This window comes from Cyclopterus lumpus, chromosome 15 (genome assembly GCF_009769545.1).
Source record: "Cyclopterus lumpus isolate fCycLum1 chromosome 15, fCycLum1.pri, whole genome shotgun sequence".
Lineage (NCBI taxonomy): Eukaryota > Metazoa > Chordata > Actinopteri > Perciformes > Cyclopteridae > Cyclopterus > Cyclopterus lumpus.
In genome coordinates this window covers 8,592,645-8,613,734 of record NC_046980.1, presented here as the reverse complement: position 1 = coordinate 8,613,734, position 21,090 = coordinate 8,592,645, and the positions used below count along the sequence as shown (strand labels likewise).

Here is a 21,090-nt window from a genome sequence, read left to right as displayed (position 1 = left end):
GATGTTACTATTTTGTGTGTTACAGATGTACAGGAACAAGGTTAGATGTTTCCTGGGAAGACGAGTTCAGAGGGCTAGAGATCTACAGTGTGACGACTTCAGGGTCCAGTCTGCAACTATCTGCTTCAAACATACGGTTTTCACGTAAGAGGAGTTGACCCTTCTGACTTACGCATGAGCATGAACAACTCACCTCCTGTCAATGAAAGGACCTGGAGTTTTCTGGCCTTCTGACTGTGGTGGACCCGTGGACAATGATTCTGCTTCCTGTTTTGTGTGAAACGATACGTGCCATCGGTCCACCGGTGTCGTGAGAGCTTTGTTTGAGGAGCACCATTTGTTGTGAAAACAATAAAAGACTCCATCACTGACGGCCACACAGGTGTAACTGTGACCAAAGATGGCACAAGAGCTCAATCCACAAGGTGGGTGGAAAGAATGAAGTAGACACAATAACACAACAAAAACAAAATCTAATGGAACACTTCTGATCCAACTTCAACACTCGCCTTATAGTTTTTTCTTGAAACCATTGTTGTCAGGATGTAAATTGTTTGTTTGTTTTTTTTCTTCCTTTTTAAAAACTTATACTAACACAAACGCTGTTTTCTGTATATAAAATTACAATGTGTAAAATTCTTAATAAAGCGTACGCGAGGGGTTGAGAACGCACTGCGGAGACAAACCTTTTCAAGTGCTTTCAAAACGTATTGAAACGGTTCCACTTTTAAAGATTTGAGTGTAACTTCACAGGTTCTTGTATAATTAACTATTAGAGCAGGTATAATGTTTGTACATGAAACAAAAAAAGCTGGTTTGATTTTAACAAAGGACATTTCCAGAAAATCAAATTCCAGTAATTCCCAAAATTGGGAATGGATTTAATCCTACAAAATGCAGCCTTTCAGAGTACTCATATTTTCATGCATGCTGTTCACATTATTTTAAGTACAACTTTTCCAAGTTTGCAAACACCTTATTCAGATGACAAATAAACCCCTTTATCTGTGTACACATATAGCCCAAACATTTGTCACCGATTTTATACTTTAAAGTGAAAAACAATACCATTAAAACATTGACCGTGTTGGTATGACGATGAGAAAGAGTTTGATAGCTTCTTGAGGGTGTGATGTCTTGTCTGTCTTTGTAAAACCGGAGGACAGCTTCTGCTACAAGAACGAAATAATCTGAATGTACTGCTAGTAGGCTGGCTCGCTGTAAAATTATAACTGTATTGTGCGTATTGGCTATAAGGTGTAGGAGTCTCTGTACACTGTTAGACTGTTTGTAATCATTTTCGCAGTGTGTCAATTTGGTTTTCTAACGGCTGCTGTGGCATTAAAGGATAACTGGGGCATTTCATTTTCGATTTCTTTTGGTGAAGTATTTCCTTAATTTAAAACCTACTCACATTAAGGACACATAAAGACATTATTTGATTGTAGCTCTGAATAGCATATTGTATGACAAAAACACTGGATGGTCAAAAACAATTATTTAAGCATTAAATAAATTGTGTTTAACTCTGAAACCGTGTGATCTTTTTAGGCTTGAGAGTCTGTACATGCAGTGTCGAAGATTTTACTTTACATGACATTAGGAATTATCTTTGTATTGGTTTTCATTAGATGCCCATGTAGTTCATGTGTGGTGTTCTACTGGCACAATGGCTCAGTATGCTGATGTCTATGCTGTGGACATTAATATTATATGACTTTTTTGGGGGGGAGGGGGGTTGTAAAGGAAGTCAGATAGGGTGCTGTACCACATCCCCTTATACTACTGTGTCAATCAGGGGGTAGAGGATCCTTTGATATGGTTGAACTGTCAATTTTGTTTGATATGTGTTTTCACCTGAGCAGATGTTTTGATGTACAATTCTTACTAACAGAGTGAAGCCATTGAAATGTAACTATTCTAGCACTTTGGTTATTCAAGGTCTTTTAGAGGCTATTGCAGCAATGATGCCACCACAAATGTTTCAGACGTCTTTAAAAAAAATAAAAATGATAAAAATACAAAAATAAAAATGCATTGATTTCGCAAAAAACAATTGTTTTCTCGTCTTGTCTTTGTGTCCTCAAAATTGTTTTTGTTATGTAACCAATGCCAAGGGATGTCATAAGAGACACAGTGCAGTATGTGCTGCCCACCAAAGTGTCCTTGAGCAAAGCTCTCCAGGGCTGCTTGTTTCTATGTTCGCGTCACTTTGTGGGGACAAGAAACAAGAGTTTCCCATGAGGATATTGCTCATTTATGTGGAATAAGTCAATCATGGCCTGCATTTACAAAGCAAGAGGCGGTGGACAAGAGGAGTCTGGGATTGAACCACCAACCCTGACTAGAGAATAAACCCTCTAACTCCAGCCCCACAGCCGCCCCACAATACAGGATAAAATGTAAACATTATTTCAAAGCAGTCCCACCAAGTCTTGCCTCTCACATGTATGATTTATTAACATTTCATATCCCACTTTAAATTGATGCTTTATGCCGATGATGACTACTACGAAGACAATAAGTATACTAGTGGATCGTAGTAGTCTGTTCTTTGAGGTGGAACACGGCATGCTCTTCTACCTACTGATTATTTATTATAATAAATAATCAGTAGGTAGAAGAGTGTATGTACGTAGAGCCCACATTTTCCCACATCAGGATTGGCCTCTTTTGTGTGCCCATATTTAACCCCTCTCTATGTGGTGCTTTGAATAATAATAATAATGCATTTAGGAATATCCACCTTGTAAATTAAACAGGTAGACAAGACAGGGCACAAACACTGTTCTTCAGGGTCAAGCTGCCCACTCGGCTCGATTGGCAATCAGATGTAAACTCCATCTGTGTGTGTGGGGTGGGGGGAAAACAAAAAGTATGAAAGGTTCCAGTTTCATGTGTCATGGACGCATGTGTGCGGTACTGGAGACATCCTGGTGGCGGCGCTATGCCGACGCGCGTGAGCAAGGTCACACGGTGTACCATTCGGCTGCCTGCGCTCCTCAAACGCTGCAGCTGCCGTCGTCTTCTCCCCCACACTCCCTCACTGTCGCACAGCCATGGCCGACAGCGCGAGCGAGAGCGACACGGACGGAGCGGGCAGCAGCTCGGCCACCCCGATGTCGACCTCCGCCTCCAATTCGGGGAAACCGAGCATTGTCATTTCACAGTTTCGTCTGGAGGAACTGACGAACCGACTGGCCTCTCTGCAGCAAGAGAACAAAGTTCTTAAAATTGAGCTGGAGACATTCAAACTCAAGTGCAAAGCCCTGCAGGAGGAGAATCGGGACCTCCGCAAAGCCAGCGTCACCATTGTGAGTAACGTTAGCTTCGCTAGCTAGCTAGCTAGATGCTATGCACTTATTATATTCGATTTGTCAGTTGGATGTGGCTAATGTTGATTTACTGGTAACTAGTTCGCGTCTATACGCCGGAAGGGTTACGTGGACATGTTATCTGTATTTGAACGCAACACTCTGGTGTGTTGCTCCACTAACAAGAGCTAACGCTAGTTTGGTGTGTTGCTAACTTAGCCAGTGGGCTAACGTGCTGGCTGGACAGCTACAGCCAGTTGGCTTTGTTTTGTTTTGCTAATCTTTGCTCGCGTCAGCTCCACATTGAGTTAAACTGCGGTAAAACACCAGGTGGGCACCTCACGAAGCAAGGTACTGACGGGTGTTAACTGTCTGCTCAGCTAGACATTGTCTCCACGTTATGCCCAACGAGGAGACGGTAACCGGGGGAATAAATAGCCGCGTTGGCGTCATGTCTTCATGCTCGGTTTATCAGCCCCAGCTTTTATTAAAAAGTGTAACCGATCTGTGGGATAGATGAAGTATGTAGGTCAAACTTAGCGAGCTAGTTAGCTAAATGCCAGGCTCATATGTTGGCAAGTCAGCCCCAATGCAGCCTGTCCCGTAAACGTGAGGCTCAAATAGCTGCTTTCTTTTTTTTTGTCCCCGTATTGTTCTTCAACAACTGACACATTCGACAAGCTTGCAAAACACTTGTTTAGCTTTGAGGTCAGTGAAGAACGAAGAGGGTGGAGAATGTGAGACTGGTGCTAACGAGGACAGGCGTATCATCACACTGTAATGCTAGCTGGTGTAGCTCTCCCACACGTTTCCTCAGTGGCCCCTGTTTCACTCTTCCCCTCAGTGTCAGTGCTGCAACACCCATTGAGTCATTAGGGGAAATTCTGCTTCCTCTTTTGCTGGGGGGATTTCACTGCAGTAGGTTTTGTTTGATTTGTGCATATGTTTGCAGTTCGTGGTCAATTTAATCAGGATGAAATGTGACGTGCCATTGTCTCTTTTTTTTTCTTTTCTGCAGCAAGCAAGAGCAGAGCAGGAAGAAGAGTTTATCAGCAACACCCTGTTCAAGAAGATCCAGGCCCTCCAGAAGGAGAAGGAGACTTTGGCGGTCAACTATGAGAAGGAAGAGGAATTTCTCACCAATGAACTGTCAAGGAAACTCATGAATGTGAGTGATCACTGATTGGAGTTGTTTGCACCATCCATGATGAATATTCATGATGAATACTCTAACATCGGTTTAAGATTATGCAAATTATGTAACGTTTTTGGCTGCAGTATTGTTGTCGTGTACAGCCTGAGATTGCAGGGTGGGTGTCTATCCACCCAACCCCAAGTATGAGTGAACAGCAGCGATTGCATTTTAATCAACAGTGTGTACTTGCCTGAAGCCTGGAAAGGCTCAAGATGACTTCACTGTGGCTGCTAGATACTCTAAATGACTCTCAAATTACTCTTCGCTCTTCTGCAGGTTATTTGGTTGTCTGTTTTCCACATCTAATTTTCCCAACTGCAGAGCGCACATCACATACACACATGCTCTCACACTTTCAATGGCTAGCTGTGGGCTGACAAATGGTTTGTTGATGTATAAAGAAGTGGGAGTCTGGAAGGGATGCATGCAAATGCCTCGGCAGCCCCTATTTAAGGTCATACAGATAGACTTGTTTGGGGTTTTGTTGTCTTTCTTCTCACTCAACATGAAACAGGCCTTTCTCTGTCCAAAGACTTGGTGCTGATAAATGGCCCAAAGTGTGTCTACACGTATACTAAAATGTTATATTCTTGTGATGACTGAGGGAGAGTTGAGCAAATGTGGTTGTTTAGTTTATATTGTGTAAATGCTTCTGTGCAGAAGAGCCTTTGGAAAAAAGCTAGAGCAGCCAAATGATACATGTGCATCAGCAAGTATTTTAGTCTTTCCCCCCCGTTGAGGACAGTTTATGAGCTACACTATCAATTTGATATACTGCGCCCCCTTTTCTTAAATCTTGTGCCAATTTAGATTTGTGTTAGAGTTATGTTCATTATGCAGTCATAAGCACATTGCCACTTTTCATGTATTTCTTACAAACAGTTTCTGCATGAAGGACAGAAGAACCTCTCTGCACGGTGTCCATAGGCTGAAACTAAAAGACTCAGGCATAGTTGCCACTAACTGCACAGTAGAGTGGGGTGGAAGCCTTTTATGGATGGTCGTTGTTTTGGCTGAAGGGAGACACATTATCAAAACAATACCTACAATTGTTAGTGTGTTACTTGGAAGAAAAATGACCACTGGGTGTGGCAAGACTCGGTGGTTTGGTCTTTCAGCCAGGATTCAGTATGAATGCAATCGTTGTCAGTTAAAACCAACTGCCTTCCTTTGAGGTGTTTCTGTTAGTAGCATGATGGAAATGATTATTTTGCCCTATCCAGTCTTTTCCTATGACTGGATTTAAATCCCTCTTCCCTGTAATGAGTAATCGCTTCTATAATTCATCACAGTCATCCCATTTTGAGTGAGTGCTGAGCCGCACCCTGTCTTTGTTTTGGTGAACTGCCAACGGCGGTTACTTTCTTTTGCCAAATCATTATTTTATGCTGTTTACTCCTCTAGGAAGTTTAACCATGAATCTGGTAGAATTGTATCATCAGCTTCCTGTTTTGTTAAACTCTAAATGCGATGACCTGACACCAGTGTGTTTGTTCACTGTGGTCATTGAATAGTTTTTTATGTGACTCGCCACGTGCCTCTTCTTGTGCTCTTTCCCCTCTCCCTTTCTCATCTCTCTCAATTCATCCACTTCCTCTTTTTATCCACTGTCTTCCCCTTTTTCCATCCTAGCTCCAGCATGAGAAGGCAGAGTTGGAGCAACACTTGGAGCAGGAACAGGAGTTCCAAGTTAACAAGCTCATGAAAAAGATAAAAAAGATGGAGAATGAAACCATCTCGAAGCAGCTAACCCTGGAACAGGTATGCTTATTGTGCCAGAGCCAGAACGTTTCATTATATTCCTGAACTTGTCTGTCCAGCTGTGGTATTGTGAGATGCCTAAATGTCACAGTCTTTAATTCGTCCCACTTAATTTTAGCTGGAAAGAACATTATAGTCTGTGGCTGAGTCAAACCCTTGTCTGCTCAAGCCAATACATGTGTTTCCATCTTCTGATGATGGGATCTTTCTAGAGATGTGCATGCATTCGTTGTTGCTGCTCACTCATGAATGTATATGTCAGAGTGATACTTAATGCCACTGTGCATTTCGCACAGACACAGGAGTTAAATTAATGACTACTACTAAATTAATCACCACATAACACTAATGGCTTTAGAATAATTTCCTGGCAATTAAAACCTCTGTATTGACCGTTTTTCGATCACAAGCCGGCTAAGAGACTGTAGCTCTGTAACAGAAGCGTATCTGGACACATACCTTTGTTTTCCGTTAAGTCTATTTGTGTGCAGTCTCGTGGATTCAACGTCAAGGTTGTTCTAACTCTGAATGTCACTCTCCACTGTTTCTTGTATTTTCCAGTTGAGGCGGGAGAAGATCGATCTTGAGAACACATTAGAGCAGGAACAAGAAGCCCTGGTCAACAGACTGTGGAAACGGATGGATAAACTGGAGGCGGAGAAAAGGTGGGGAATGATCATATTGTATGTCCACCCTGGTGTCAGAATCTGCCTGAATTCAAAGCTTGTTTTCAGCAAAATCTTGTGATCAACTAATCTATAAATCTGGGTAAAATTTCCGCACTAGTTATTCTAAGTATGAAACTTTTAAATAAATGTGTCATCACTGCACATTTAACATGTTTTTTGGTGTGTATAGCTTATTTTGTGTTTATGTATTTGTAAACTTAATATAAAATGTATTTTTTTTTTTTTTTTAAACACACAACGATATTTTGGTACATTTTCTGTCAGACAGGCACACACATTCATAGGCACACAAAATGCTTGCCCGGCTACACAAACAAATGGTCTTGTCTTCCCTTATGAAGCAAAGTAAAACTACCAATGATCGACTAACTGTAGGCTGAATAATCACCTCCTGAAGGGCCTGATTTTATCTGCAATTGTTTCAGTCATTTCAAATCAACTTGAGGATGTCATAAATGAAGAAAGCTTAAAGATGTTTTTACTTTTTGAGAATTAAGTAAATTGTCTTAAATTCAGCCAATAGGCTTTCATTCTTAAATAGATTTTTAAATTTTTAAAGCTTGTCATCATGCACATTTCTGTTGATTCATTTTCATATCGGTGTTTTTGTTTTCTGAACTAGAATCCTTCAAGAGAAGTTGGACCAACCCGTATCAGCTCCTCCCTCCCCAAGAGACGTTTCCATGGAGATAGACTCGCCAGAGAACATGATGCGGCATATCCGTTTCCTGAAGAATGAGGTGGAGAGGCTTAAGAAAAGCTTGCGCACCACTGAGCTGCAACGTAAGTGGCCTCTCAACTTGTCAGATGATCTAAGGGAGTGTGGGCTCCGTCGGGGCAGATGCCATCAAGTGTCGATTAAGGATTTGATTAGTAAACTCTGATAAGCTACAGTATGGCATTGAAATATAAATTCACACTACACTCAGGCATGGGTTGATTTCCATAGACCAGAAAGAACCGGATACCTTTGGGTGTTGTCTGACTGTCTGCTTTACATCTTTTTTACCTACTTGTTATTCACTGGTCACATTGCACCTGCTGGTACATGGGGTATACGAAGAAGTGGAAATGCACCGTCATCAACAATAAGCATATATGAAAGCAATGTTAGTCATAAACTACGACTACTTTCCCCCCTCACGTTCTCTAAAAGCCCATCTATTAATTATATAACATGAGGACGCACTGTTACAAACATGGCAAGCTAGACCCCAGTCCATCTGGTGGGGGTCTAGCTTGCTATCTAGTGAAAGTGGTGATCTAGAAATCGGAGACACCGATAATGTGCATACTACAATAGTGTATAATATATCTATGTAATTACATTTCAGAGAAATTACTCAATTAACCAAAATAAGTCTGATTACCTCACTGGGAGTGTCTCTCAGCATTATTCTGTCTATGCGTTGTTTTTGCCACTAGAGGGCGCTTTCAGTCCAACTTCTGATTCAACTGCCAATAGTGCTATTAATATCATGATGTTGCTCACCTTATTGGAAATTGTAATCTGCAGTGACCCACTTACTTTATTTTGTGAAAGAGAATTTGGGTTGCTCTTTAAGTGGCTTTGAAGGGGATTCAATTATATCTGCACAGAATTTAGACAACTGTCTTTTTATTTGGGTTATTGCGCAACAATTCTGACATGATACGCATTCATACTGTTGTCCTTCATGTTGATATTTAGTGGCAGGGATGTGATCCTGACAATAGCTCAACTGATGTAATTTGTTCTGTCTTTTCCCTCCCAGACACAGAGAAACGTGCCCAGTACATAGAGGAGGAGCGACACATGAGGGAGGAGAACATCCGGCTGCAGAGAAAGCTTCAGAGAGAAATGGAGCGCAGGGAGGCCCTGTGCAGACAACTGTCAGAGAGTGAATCCAGTCTGGAGATGGACGATGAGAGGTAGAGGATCCAGATTATAAAAAAAGGTCACAATAACTTAATAGGGTGCAAAATCACACGTGTCAGCCAATCAAGTGAAGTGGTTGAGAGAGTGAGATTTGCTTTTTATACATGGTGTGGTTTGCGTACTGGAGAGGCATTTGATCGCCACTAAGTACTGCCGCACAGTTTTGATTCAGGCCACAGCTGCCAAGATTGCTTAAGACGCCAATATTGACACAGGGAGACGTCAACATAATTAGCGGGAGCCGAGTTTCATTTAGCCAGATCTGTGTTTGCTTAATGTAATTGAAAAAGAGCCAAACTATCAGGACCATTCAAGCCAAAGACTGCCTTCTTTCTATCAGCGAACAGAATATTTTGGTCTCTAGTGCGATCCCTTTTTGTGCTGGCAGCCATTACCCTAAAAGATCCGGCACCCAAGTGATACCCAGATGGTTCCCCAGTTCATTGTGAAATTGACTACGAGTTTGTTGCGACGGCTCTAGGGCTTCACACACAGTCGCAAAACCACTCTGACTGCTCCATCTCAGTTTGTATGAGATAATCTAGCAAGTCACTTCATCGTTATCTTTTTTGTATTGGCTATTGCACTGACTTTATTGCCCGTTATGTCAGTGTTCATTTAATTGTTGTCTCTGATTCTTTTTGTTGTTTGTGCGCCTGCTTTTTTTAAGTACCATGTCATTTTGTAGCTAAAAGGGGCAATACTGTAAAGTATAAAACATTCCTAATTGCTTAGGTGTCACAATAAAAAATAAAGCTTATATTTCAGAAAAGAACCAAAGATATCTAAACGCATTCATGCACACAAGATTGTTCTTTCATCACGCTAAAATATCTCTTCTAAAAACTTCAAAGTCATCAATAACTATCCTCAGTGGTGTTGCACATTTGAAATCGACTGTATTGTCATTGACTGGTCCATGTCATCCTCAGGTACTTCAATGAGATGTCTGCACAGGGCTTGCGAGCCAGGACTGTGTCGAGCCCCATCCCCTACACCCCGTCCCCCAGCTCCAGCCGACCCATATCTCCCGGTAAGTACATCTGAGGTCATCAAGTTATATTGCGTCAAAGAGAATTGCCATCAAATTATACAACTTTATTTCTGAATACAGGCTTCATCTTTGTAACAAAGGTTAACAATGAAATTCATCATGTGTATATTGTATCAAATTATACAACTAACAATCATTGATGAGTTTAAGTCCTTTTTTTCTTTTTTAAAGGTCAGTGAAACCATAAATGCATCCTTGCCGTAAAATAGAAATGTTTTCCCCTTGATCTCTGTCCAGTCAAATCAACTGCTTGCTCTGTTGTCTGTTTGTTGTTTCTGTGGAAATCAGTCGGATCATAAAGTCATCATGCTTGCATAACAAATGCTTTCCGACCAAATACTTTTTTCTAATTAGGATTCACAGAAGGTGGTTGTGTCTTAACAATTTTTTATTCACTTGGAGTCAGCTGCTGAATTATTGAACACAAAACTAAATGACCAAAACAAAGCTGTTCTTTAAAGTGAGCAAAAAAGTTATTCCTGATGGCTGGCGTAATGTATAGAAAAAGCTGTATTTCCGGCTCAACAACCAGAGTTGAATTTCTAGTTTTAATACAAAGACTTGGACTGTGTCACAGGTCTCTCATATGGCAGCCACACAGTCGGCTTCACTCCTCCAGCGACGCTGTCCAGAGCGGCCATCTCCCACTACAACACCCCCGCCCTGCACGTTCACGGAAGCTCCTCTCATTCCGTAGCCGTAAGTAACATCCACCCACGCCTCCTAACCCAGATGTCTAGCAAATAGTGAGTGCTTCTCAGGCTCTAAAGGGCGTTTTTCACTATTTGCAACCCAAAGCTCAGACATTTAGTTCAGAAAGTTAAGACATCCAATCAAAACATTGTGCCACAGGTTTACATCTTACATTAAACGACTGTATTGTTTGCACTCGCAGTTATGAGTGAGTCTTGAGATTCGTCCTTTTTTTTTCTTAATCGATGAGCCAAAAAAAAAAAAGGTTACAAGCTGTTAACCTATTATGGGTGTGAACATTTGCAGATCTTAATCGGGCTTGGCTGTCGCACCAATATTGTTGCTATGGCATACAAGATAGAGGCAGCGATAACTGGATCAACACACCCCGTCTGCGTCACACACTTCTTCATTAACTTTAACCTTTTATATGTTATGGTTTTATACCAGGGTTATTTTTCATTACAGCCTTTATTCTTAGCCTTCCAATGTATTTTTAGTTTCGGTTATGACTGACACTTATATCAACGGTGTCCATTAAGGTCTGCATGACTGGAAGTATGTGTCCTAATAGTAATACTTCTTAAAATATTGCTGTTAGTTTAGATGGTTTTAAGAAAGATTCTCAACTCAGAATCTTATGAAGATTAATTAATTAATCCACTTGTGGCCCCTACTGGCCAGAGCCCAGTTAAGAAGAGATTTGAAATGTATTCTGAGAAATTGTAAACCACCACAGCCTCCACAGGTCCTTGAGCACGCAGTCATAACTGGCCACCTAAAATTTTATGCAGGATTAGCCGTGGACAGATGACACTGATCGCATGATCCTCCTAGCGGAGGTAATGAAATTCAGCCACCCTTTTTGTTAAGTGATATTCCACTCCCAGAAAACACCACGCTGAGGGTGCACAACTGTCATGGCTGAGGCCAAACATTATCTGCAGTACACAGTTGATGTACCAGTTGTACTTGGTTCACATAGAAAGTACTTAGTTTTGGAAAAATAACACTTAAAGGAGCCCATTCTTGTGCTGTTAGTCTGAGGGCTGTCTGTTGGTTTCGAGCCAGTTTAAATATGCATTCTATTTACAACTGTACTGTCCAGGTTACTGTGACCTGCGTCTTAACTGAAGCTGAGAGCTCTGACTACTTATTTAAACACACACACACTGTTTACCTTAAGGTTTTAGGGCAGACTGCTGGTCAGTAGAGAGAATGCAACCACTTGCATTCTCTCTACTGACCAGCAGAGGGCGACTCTGTTTTGAAAAATAAGTTTAGATTATTTTCGAAGTCTGTGAGAAAATGACCCTACGCTGACCCCCTGATTTATTTCCTCAGTTGTAAACGTGACTTTATGGTCTCAATCGCTAGTTTCGAGTCTTCTTTTATACAGCATGATGTTCATTTAGTAAATTATTGTCAGATTTAGAGTACAATAGACGATAAAGCATGGTATGCAGCATTTATAGTGTTCAAAACATAATGGTATATTATTGTATAGGCAGAATAATATATTGAATAAGTCCTTTCATTGCAGCTTATTCCTTCCATAAGTAAACCTTTCTTCCCACTGTACTTTTGCATACCCCCATCCCTTGTGTTCTCCCTCTGTGATATTTGACATCCATTCATGTCTCTTGATCTATGTGGATGGTACAGACCACATCTTTCCCATCACCACTCAGACCACCCAGGAGCTAAACAAGGAAATGACTTGATCTGGGAGTTCAGAACCTCAGACAGATTAATTTCTGTCCCCTTTTTTTTTTTTCTTCTCTTTCCAGTCCTCTGGCTGGAATTGCAGTTGTCAGGTCATAACCAATAGCTCAGACGGGAAACCATGACTAAGACGAGCTGCCTCGGCACTCACAATCCTATTTTCCTTTTGTAGTTTGAAACCATGGAAACACTACTGAGCATAAATAACTGCCTCGTTTTTTTCCTTTTTTACACTGTTATCCAAGCATAGCTTCTTGTAACTGCCTAAAACTAAATAAACATTATTCTCATTATTTTTATTATAATTATTATTTGTTGGATTGACACTCAAAACATTTTCCATTTCATTGATAATATTACACAATATCATGCATGTTATTACTTTTCTATTTTAGTTTCTCTTAGGCATTGGTGATGGTATATTTTTACTCTTGTTTTTAATGTAGTTTTTCTATTTTAGTTCCTTTTTTTACAATATTTACCTCAGTCTTATTGCTATTCTATTACCACTCTATTGTTCAAATATGTTTACATTTTGTACCTATTGTTTTAACCTTTGATCAAACTCTGGCACATTTCCGTCGGGGTTAATAAAGTTCTATCTCATCTTGACACAAGATGACTCATGTTTTATTTTTTCTCTCTCTCTCTCTCTCAAAACAGAGGCCCTCGCCAAGAAGAAGCACCAGCCCCGACAAATTCAAACGTCCAACGCCCCCACCCTCCCCCAACACGCACTCGGGGGCACAGCAGGCTCAGCCTCCGCTACCCCCACCGGCCCAGCCCATGGTCCAGTCCATGTCCTCCCCGGCAGCTATGTCGCAGCATGCAGCACAGCAGCCTCCCTCCCAGCCTTAACGCATCACGCCGTCTCTGTCTTTGCGCGTGAGTGCGCCCGCTGAATGCCACGACGCTACCGCAACAGCAGCTTCCATCATTACCAGCTCTGGAAGTCAAGTTTCTTACTCTTTACCAACTCCACAAAAGAAGCAGCTTCAAATGTCTTAAGAGGGGAAAGAAACAAGGCGGAGCCTCACCCTCAGTGGAGCCAGCCGTCTGCCAAATCCACACGTGGCGTTACTTAACTACTCTTAAACGGAATGGATGGACTGACAAATAATCACTTCTGGGATTTGTAGGCCAATTATCTGTTCCACATTCTGTCTTGTACATGATTTGTTTTTTTTTTCTTTGCCTGGGACTTTAGCTGGTTGAAATTGATGTTGTGGCGCTTCTGAGATAGCACAAACAGCACATAAAGTATGTTTCATGGTGGTGTTTTCCGATAGGTTGGATGTTTGGATCAATGAATGAACTGATAGATGGATGTGGTTGAATCTTTTCATGCCTATAATATGACACTCGATTGCAGAAATGTACTCCACTCCAGCTCACCCCACCCCCTTCGTCTCTGCAACAATGTCAACAAGTCACCCCCGAGCTTAACGCAGCTTCGTTCACAAGAGGTGTCATAGAAACCTTGCTTGGACTTTCTCCATTATAGGGCATTGATCAAACCGAGCTTGTGCCACAGTTATTTAGTTTCTGAAAGTGTTTAAGGCTCTGCTGCTCTTCAGTTATAATGGGAGGGGGGGGGCATCCAAAGAGGATGGACACTGGTACATAAACCACAGATAAATGTCGCCTTTTGAGGCGTTTTTAAAAATGTAGTCAGAGGTGTTACAACTTAGTCATGTACTCGGTCTCTCGCCTCTTCTCTCTATCTCTCTGGTGTATTTCTGAAAGCATCTATCATACTTGTGGATATTCCTCATCAGAAAAAGGACAAAAAAAACAAACATAATGCTCTTTACACTAAATATACATACTGCTAAAACATTCTAAATGAATGGTACTGTTGAACTACATTTCTATGTATGATTAAAGCTCTCGAGATGACAACCTCTGTTTTTAACCGTCAGTTCTATGGGTCACATTTGCTGATTTGTAATGTGATAAGAGTTAAACATCAATAAGCAAGCTTTGTAGACTTCAAATATCAGTCTGTTCTCTATGATTCATCTTTCCTTGACAGGATTCTGCGATTTAATGCGCTCGCTGAATTTGGCAGCTCTTAACAAGTGCACTGATTCTGACTGGATTGATCTTTGTGTATTTTGCTTCACTGGACGATTTCATGTTTTATTTTTGTCTTACTACCATACTTCATGACCTTGCAATTTCTGACTGAAATAATAGATTGCCATAATTCCTATTGCATATTTAATCCCCTGATGCTGCTCCTCGTGCCACCATGAGGTTGACATTGACACCTTTTGGGAATTGTGAAAATTGGTTGAGACATTAATGGTCCCCAGAGGATGAATTGTAATAAATTTGATCCCCTGAACTTTCCTTGTAGCACCGTCATCAGGTACAATTTTCTTCTTGTCCAATACTTTATACAATCACTGTATATTTGTAAAGCTAATGACATTCCCATCAGCTCAACGTTGCCTTGTTCTTTGTCACCTATCTAGAAAAATAACTACAAATATAAATAATTTTTATTCAAGATCACATGTGTAAATTCCAACTAAAGGCGGGGTAGTAATGTTATTTAGTGCAGGAAAAGACAACACTGATATTCTTGTTTGTAAGTAAGCTTTTCGGTTTCTACATATTTTAAATGCCTTAGTGTGTGTGTGTACACTACTTGGTACATATTAAGTTATATGTAAATATCTCTCAAGCCACATGTTTCATATTTGGAGTCTATTTAATTCACCCGACGCTAAGACGCGACAGCCAATCACCGTTGAGATGCTCCCCCGTCCTTCCGTCATCACTGACGTCGGCGAATCAAACTGACTGCTGCTCCTCTAGCAGCGCTTTAAGCGGCAGTTATCCAATTCAGTTTATTTTGTATAGCCCAATATCACAAATTTGCCTTAGAGGGCTTTACAATCTGTACACATACGACATCCCCGTCCCAAGACCTCACATCGAATCAGGAAAAACTCCCCAAAAATAACCTTTGACAGGGAAAAAACCTTCAGGAGAGCAACAGAGGAGGATCCCTCTCCCCGGATGGACAGATGCAATAGATGTCATGTGTTCAGAATGAACAGCATTTACAAAGTTACATAAACACATTACATGAATATGACAAAGTATGAATGGAACTCCAATCCATAAAACAGAAGGAGGTAGAGAGGAGGGGGGGCGGGGCTTCACCAGGCATCAGACACCTCCAGGTCCAATGGACCCTATGAGACATGAAGTCACAACAACTCCGGGGAGGAAGCAGAGTTAATAAGGTGCAATGGAGAGATGTAAATTCATCCATAAGGAGAGAGAGAAGAGGAGATAGGTGCTCAGTGTATCCTAAAACGTCCCCCAGCAGCCTATAGCAGCATATCTAGGGGCTCGAGCAGGGCAAACCTGATTCAGCCCTAACTATAAGCACTATCAAAGAAGGAAAGTCTTAAGTCTATTCTTGAATGAGGTGACTGTGTCTGCCTTCCGGACTGAAAGTGGAAGCTGGTTCCATAAAAGAGGAGCTTGATAACTGAAGGCTCTTGCTCCCATCCTACTTTTTAGGACTCTAGGAACCACAGGTAGCCCCACATTTAGTGAGCGCAGCTCTCTAGTGAGGCAATATGGTACTACAAGCTCCTTAAGATATGATGGTGCATCACCAATCGAGGCTTTGTAGGTGAGGAGAATAATTTTAAATGTAATTCTTGATTTTACAGGGAGCCAGTGTAGAGCAGCTAATACAGGAGTAATGTGATCTCTTTTCTTAGTCCAGACGTAGTGTGTGAAATTCACTGAGCTGTGTGGTCCCACGGGTGACGTTATGAACCCAAACATGAGGGCGTTTGATGTTCCGACGTTTGTGGGATTTCCACACTAAGTGTAAAGCAGAAATAGTGGTTAATTCTTCCAGGGTGGATGGCGGAAATTATAACGGGTTTCTACGGAGTAAAGCCACGCCCCCTCTATGACGCAATGGAACACAAATAGTGGGGAGAGTACATTTTGGTGTGAACGCAGCATTAATGAATAACGTGCAGAAGGTGTATTTTACTCCGCATGTCCTGTCAGGCCAGGGCCGACTATGTGGAGTGCGTCGGGCCTTCGGCACAGCTATACGCCCGGCTGATACATCTGTTGATCCGTGTGTGTGCGTGCGTGTGCGTGGGATAGAGTTTTGTCCTTCATAACATTACAACTAAACATTAAAATGTAATTCTAAATCACTGTGCTTAAAAAAAAAAAAATCTCCCGGTTATGCAAGTGAATCCAGTATATGTTATTTCCGTCTGGGCCGATGCAGACGGGCGTATCCATACCAATGATAATCTATCACACAGCAGCTATATTGACTCTTGGTTTCCTTGTCGGCGTGGTTTTAGCCGGTTCTAACTGGCTGAAGACCAAAGTAGTGTTTTCCACATCAATCACTCCAGGATAATTTAACACAGTACACCTTTTGTAATGTTGGAGCAATAACCTGTGGTGGGAGGAGAACGGGGCAAAGATGACACATTAGGCCTCCCATCAGGTAACTGTAGCTCATTCACACATACGGTCGGTTCAAACTCACCGGAATGAAAACACACCCCATCATAAGAGTGACATGAGGATACCTTTGTCCAAAGACTTGCTGAGCGAGTGATACAACTGAAGTGTAGCCTTTGTTTTTCTACCGCGTCGTTGTGCTCTCTCTTGCGGCCGAAGCCAGCAACCTGAACTAATCCAAGCAGGAATCTGCACTGGAGACTCAGGGTGGCCTCGCTGGGTGCTAAAGTGGCCTTTGACCTCTGCAGCTTTATGGAGCTGGGCGGCCGAAATCAAGAGACATTTATCCAGACTGCAGGGTGGCTCTGTACGTTTACACCTGCCAAGCCTCTTACGGAAAAAGAACAGCAGGCCGCTGCTTCTCGGGTGTCAAAGTGCTGGAGAAAGGATAATAACAAATGTCAAAATACCAGGTTAGCTTAGGTAAAACCCCAAAAATGTAACAGAATACGTTATTGAAGGAATGTAACGTCCACCTCACTGATGGTGTGTTTTGAACAGGCATATTACAAAACATTTGCATTTTGGAAAATAAAAAGGCTAATTTAATTACTCAATCTAGCTCTGTGCATTATTGGAAATGTGGGCCTTCGCGACATTACATTTTTATACGGTACAGTATAACAAAACATCCGGAACCGTTACCAATTTCTGTTTATTGTGTAATCTGTCAAAAGACTGGCATGGTCTTAATGACTAGGCCAACCTAAATTATTATTTAAGGTCATCTATGGTTCAAATCAGTAATTTTCATTTTGCCTATGGCTTGTAAATGGCATTTGAAAGAGGCGTGACCGGCCTTTTCACTGTTTTATTACCAAAAGCTTCATGGCACTCGATTGACCACACAAACTGAGCTCTTGCCTTCAGAGCTACAACTGAAAAAAGTTCCTACAGAAACAATCTACCATCCCAAAGACTCTCATGAGCTTCTTTTTTTTTCTTGTGGCAGACACAGGAACCACATGCCCCCTGTCCAATCATTGCACAAGTAAACTCACACTCGCGCTCTAATCTGCTGCCTGTGAGAAAACCAAGAATCAATATAGACCACTAAATCCTCCACGTAAACTGCACAACCGACGGGGGCCAGAGACCTCACGATTCACAAGCCGTGTAAAATTGCCCGGAGCATTTATTAACCAGACTGGCGTCATCTATAGGAATACCGCCCAGATGGAGCTATAAAAGCTGCCACCAACAACATAATTTTTGCCACCCTCCGTTCTGTGTAGTCATCCATAAGATGCAATGGAAAACATCTTGCTTTGTCACCTTGTTGATCTTTCGAAAATCTGATCAGAACCTCAGTGTCTTCTTACTTTCCGGCACCAACAGACATGGTGAAGACCAGCTTCATGATGACAGCCCCGCAATGCCAACCATACTTTACCTCAGCATCTTTATATGTACACGTCTCAGGAAAGACTATAAAAATACTGATCAACCCAGTTAGTGCGGGACAGCATGTCCCCAATCAAATCTGGATACTTAAAAGTCAGCTCTAGCTGTGCTTCTGGCAAATGGCCTAACACTTAACACTCCTGGGTCTCTGAATTCTTCATCCAACCAGACAAAACCTCATCAGGCTCAAGTACCGCATCAATACTCTCAACCAAAACAGTTTCAGCCACAGGACTCACTGCCATCGTTTCCTGCTGGTCAGCACCAGGTGCACTAGAAGAGTGAGCATACTAGGGTTCGAGCAAGTTGCCATTGAATATATAAGATTTATCGGCTTCTTAAGACCACAAGTTTGAATCAAATCATTCTCAGATACATATAACCACTGAATACGGACCAGAATATTTTTCCTGAAAGGGTGAATGCACCAAGGGACAAAGAGCCAAAACTCAATCACCAGCACTAAACTTGGGCATCCCAGCCCGGCGAGCATACCTCCTCGTTATTTTAGCCTTCGACCCAGCAAACATTTGTTTTGCCAACTGCATGATTCACATAATTAATAAGGTGGGTGGTCGGCTCCAACTCTTTCCACCCTCAAACACACAGTGGACCCCCATGCAGCTCAAAGCAACCACGCCAACCCATCTTCCCTATCCCCTTCTCGCTCAGTAGAATACAAGTGCAAAAGAGACTTCAACATTTAGGGAAAGCGATCCAAAGCGCCTCGACTGTGTGTAATAAGGGGACTAGCAGTTTTAACACATCAGGTGAGAGGAAAGATTTGATCCCTGGTCCCTTTGTATGACACTAGGGATGCCAAACAGCCACGAATTCCATCAGGGCCTGAACCACAGATCTCGCCACTCGCTTATTCACCTCCAACTTTTCAATCTCAATTTTTTGCCTTTCCAGTTCCAATTTGTATGTCTTTTTCATTAGATAATTAAGAGCAATTATTGCTGCTCCAAGATAAGGGTCCCTGATGCAACTGAAAGTGCCTTTGCTGCTTAAACTATACAACATAATCTGAATTGAACTGGTACAGTCCCTCTTGCTTAGCAACCAGCACCCCTTTCTCAGCCAACTGCAGTTTAACCATAGCCTTTACATTTACCTGTAGCAGTTTATCACCAAAACCACTTAGATTAATCAATATCATACTCTTCTGCAATTTTCAAGAGCTAATCTTTCGTGCAACGATGCAGAAACCTCTCGCATGAAGCAGCAACAAAGTCCTTTACTTCTGCCATAGTAGACAAGGTCAAAGGCTTGTGCACCGAAAGAGGCCGATATGTCAAACTCAAGTGGAAGTCCCTTTACCTAGACTGCCTATCCCCCGGTTAGGCCCCCAGCAAGCTAGTTACTCACCTGACAGCTTTGGATGTGTTCACACACACACACACACACACACACACACACACACACACACACACACACACACACACACACACACACACACACACACACACACACACACACACACACACACACACACACACACACACACACACACACACACACACACACACACACACACACACACACACACACACACACACACACACACACACACACACACACACACACACACACACACACACACACACACACACACACACACACACACACACACACACACACACACACACACACACACACACACTTTCTCTGGTACACATTGTCCCAGACAAAATCCGCACAGTTTAAGAATAAGAATTACCTAAAAAAAAAAAGACCTATTTCGGCAGCCAAGCCGCTGTGACAAAAGAGGGAGAAGCACATGACCAAGCAAATGAACAAATGATGTATTGATTCAAAGGCAACTAACCGTGGCATGTGGAGTCAATCATTTCAGCAGCAGAGATGTGAGAAGTGAAATGTTGTGTGGTGTTCAAAAAACAAACCATAACGTCAACCAAAAACCAAATGGGTGTCTCGGGGAAGAGAGATGGGAGACTGAGCTCCAAGAGGGTTTCTTAAAGAGTGCACTGGCACACAAGGCCCAAGCTCAGGTGTTTCCACTCTGCTGATGGTCCTCTGCCACGCCCACCTCCAATACCTACCACACAAACAGAGTAACAGGGCAGAGAGGGCTGTCACAAGTGTATGTGTATGTATACATGTATATATATATATATATATATATATATATATATATATATATGTAAATGTGCGTATATGTATATACACATATATACGTGTATCAATACACGTACTGAATCCCTTATGCTAGCAAGTGAAATTCAGCACCACCACCGATGGTGCACCATAGCCGCGCTGTAATCCACTCCCTCAGATTCCTCCACACTCTCCCCTACATGCACTACATCTGGTTGGAACTGGTCTGGGGCAACATGCTAATGTTATGCCAGAGTAGAGTACAATTAACTGTGCCTCCCTTGTTCTTTTTTTCACATCATCTTTCAGGCAGAAAGGGATTATGGAGCCTAAATCTTTTCTTTAAAACCCTTCCAGGCAACAGACCTCAGTTATGGGGGAAGAAAGGATCAAAGTTCCTAAAGAATTTTAGTTGCATTCAGTGTGAAAACCAGTCTGACCTGTGATCTGTTCTCTTCATCCCTTCCCTGTTCTGACTCTGCCCCTCGTTCTTTCATCTTCTGTGTGTCTTCTTTGAATTCTTCTTTTCCGTCCCTTTTCTCTACTCCTGTTCTCTGCTTTTTCTTCTGACTTAGTTTCACTGTGTTACTGACCTGAGGTTATGAGAATATAACTTTATGATGCTGCTGCAATGTGACCAAGAGCAATTTATGTCTCCTTTCACACCACAGTATGAATTCATGAAATTA

The 21,090-nt window shown here is 41.9% G+C and overlaps 2 protein-coding genes across 2 annotated transcripts in view; both read left to right on the top strand.

The window, feature by feature from the left end:
• LOC117743631 (ankyrin-3-like) overlaps nt 1-1,534 on the top strand; it is a 116,441-nt gene extending 114,907 nt beyond the window's left edge. Inside the window, 1 exon segment of the mRNA XM_034551274.1 lies at nt 26-1,534. The gene's annotated coding sequence lies outside the window, so the exon portion shown is untranslated.
• A 1,215-nt stretch (nt 1,535-2,749) lies between these two features.
• On the top strand, nt 2,750-14,710 carry LOC117744139 (coiled-coil domain-containing protein 6-like). The gene is made up of 9 exons (XM_034552265.1): nt 2,750-3,314; nt 4,333-4,482; nt 6,142-6,270; nt 6,832-6,935; nt 7,582-7,742; nt 8,714-8,870; nt 9,810-9,910; nt 10,509-10,630; nt 13,013-14,710. The coding sequence occupies exons 1-9, from the start codon at nt 3,060-3,062 to the stop codon at nt 13,205-13,207; spliced, it is 1,374 nt and encodes a 457-aa protein (XP_034408156.1). The 5' UTR covers nt 2,750-3,059; the 3' UTR covers nt 13,208-14,710.
• The last annotated feature ends 6,380 nt before the right edge of the window (nt 14,711-21,090 follow it).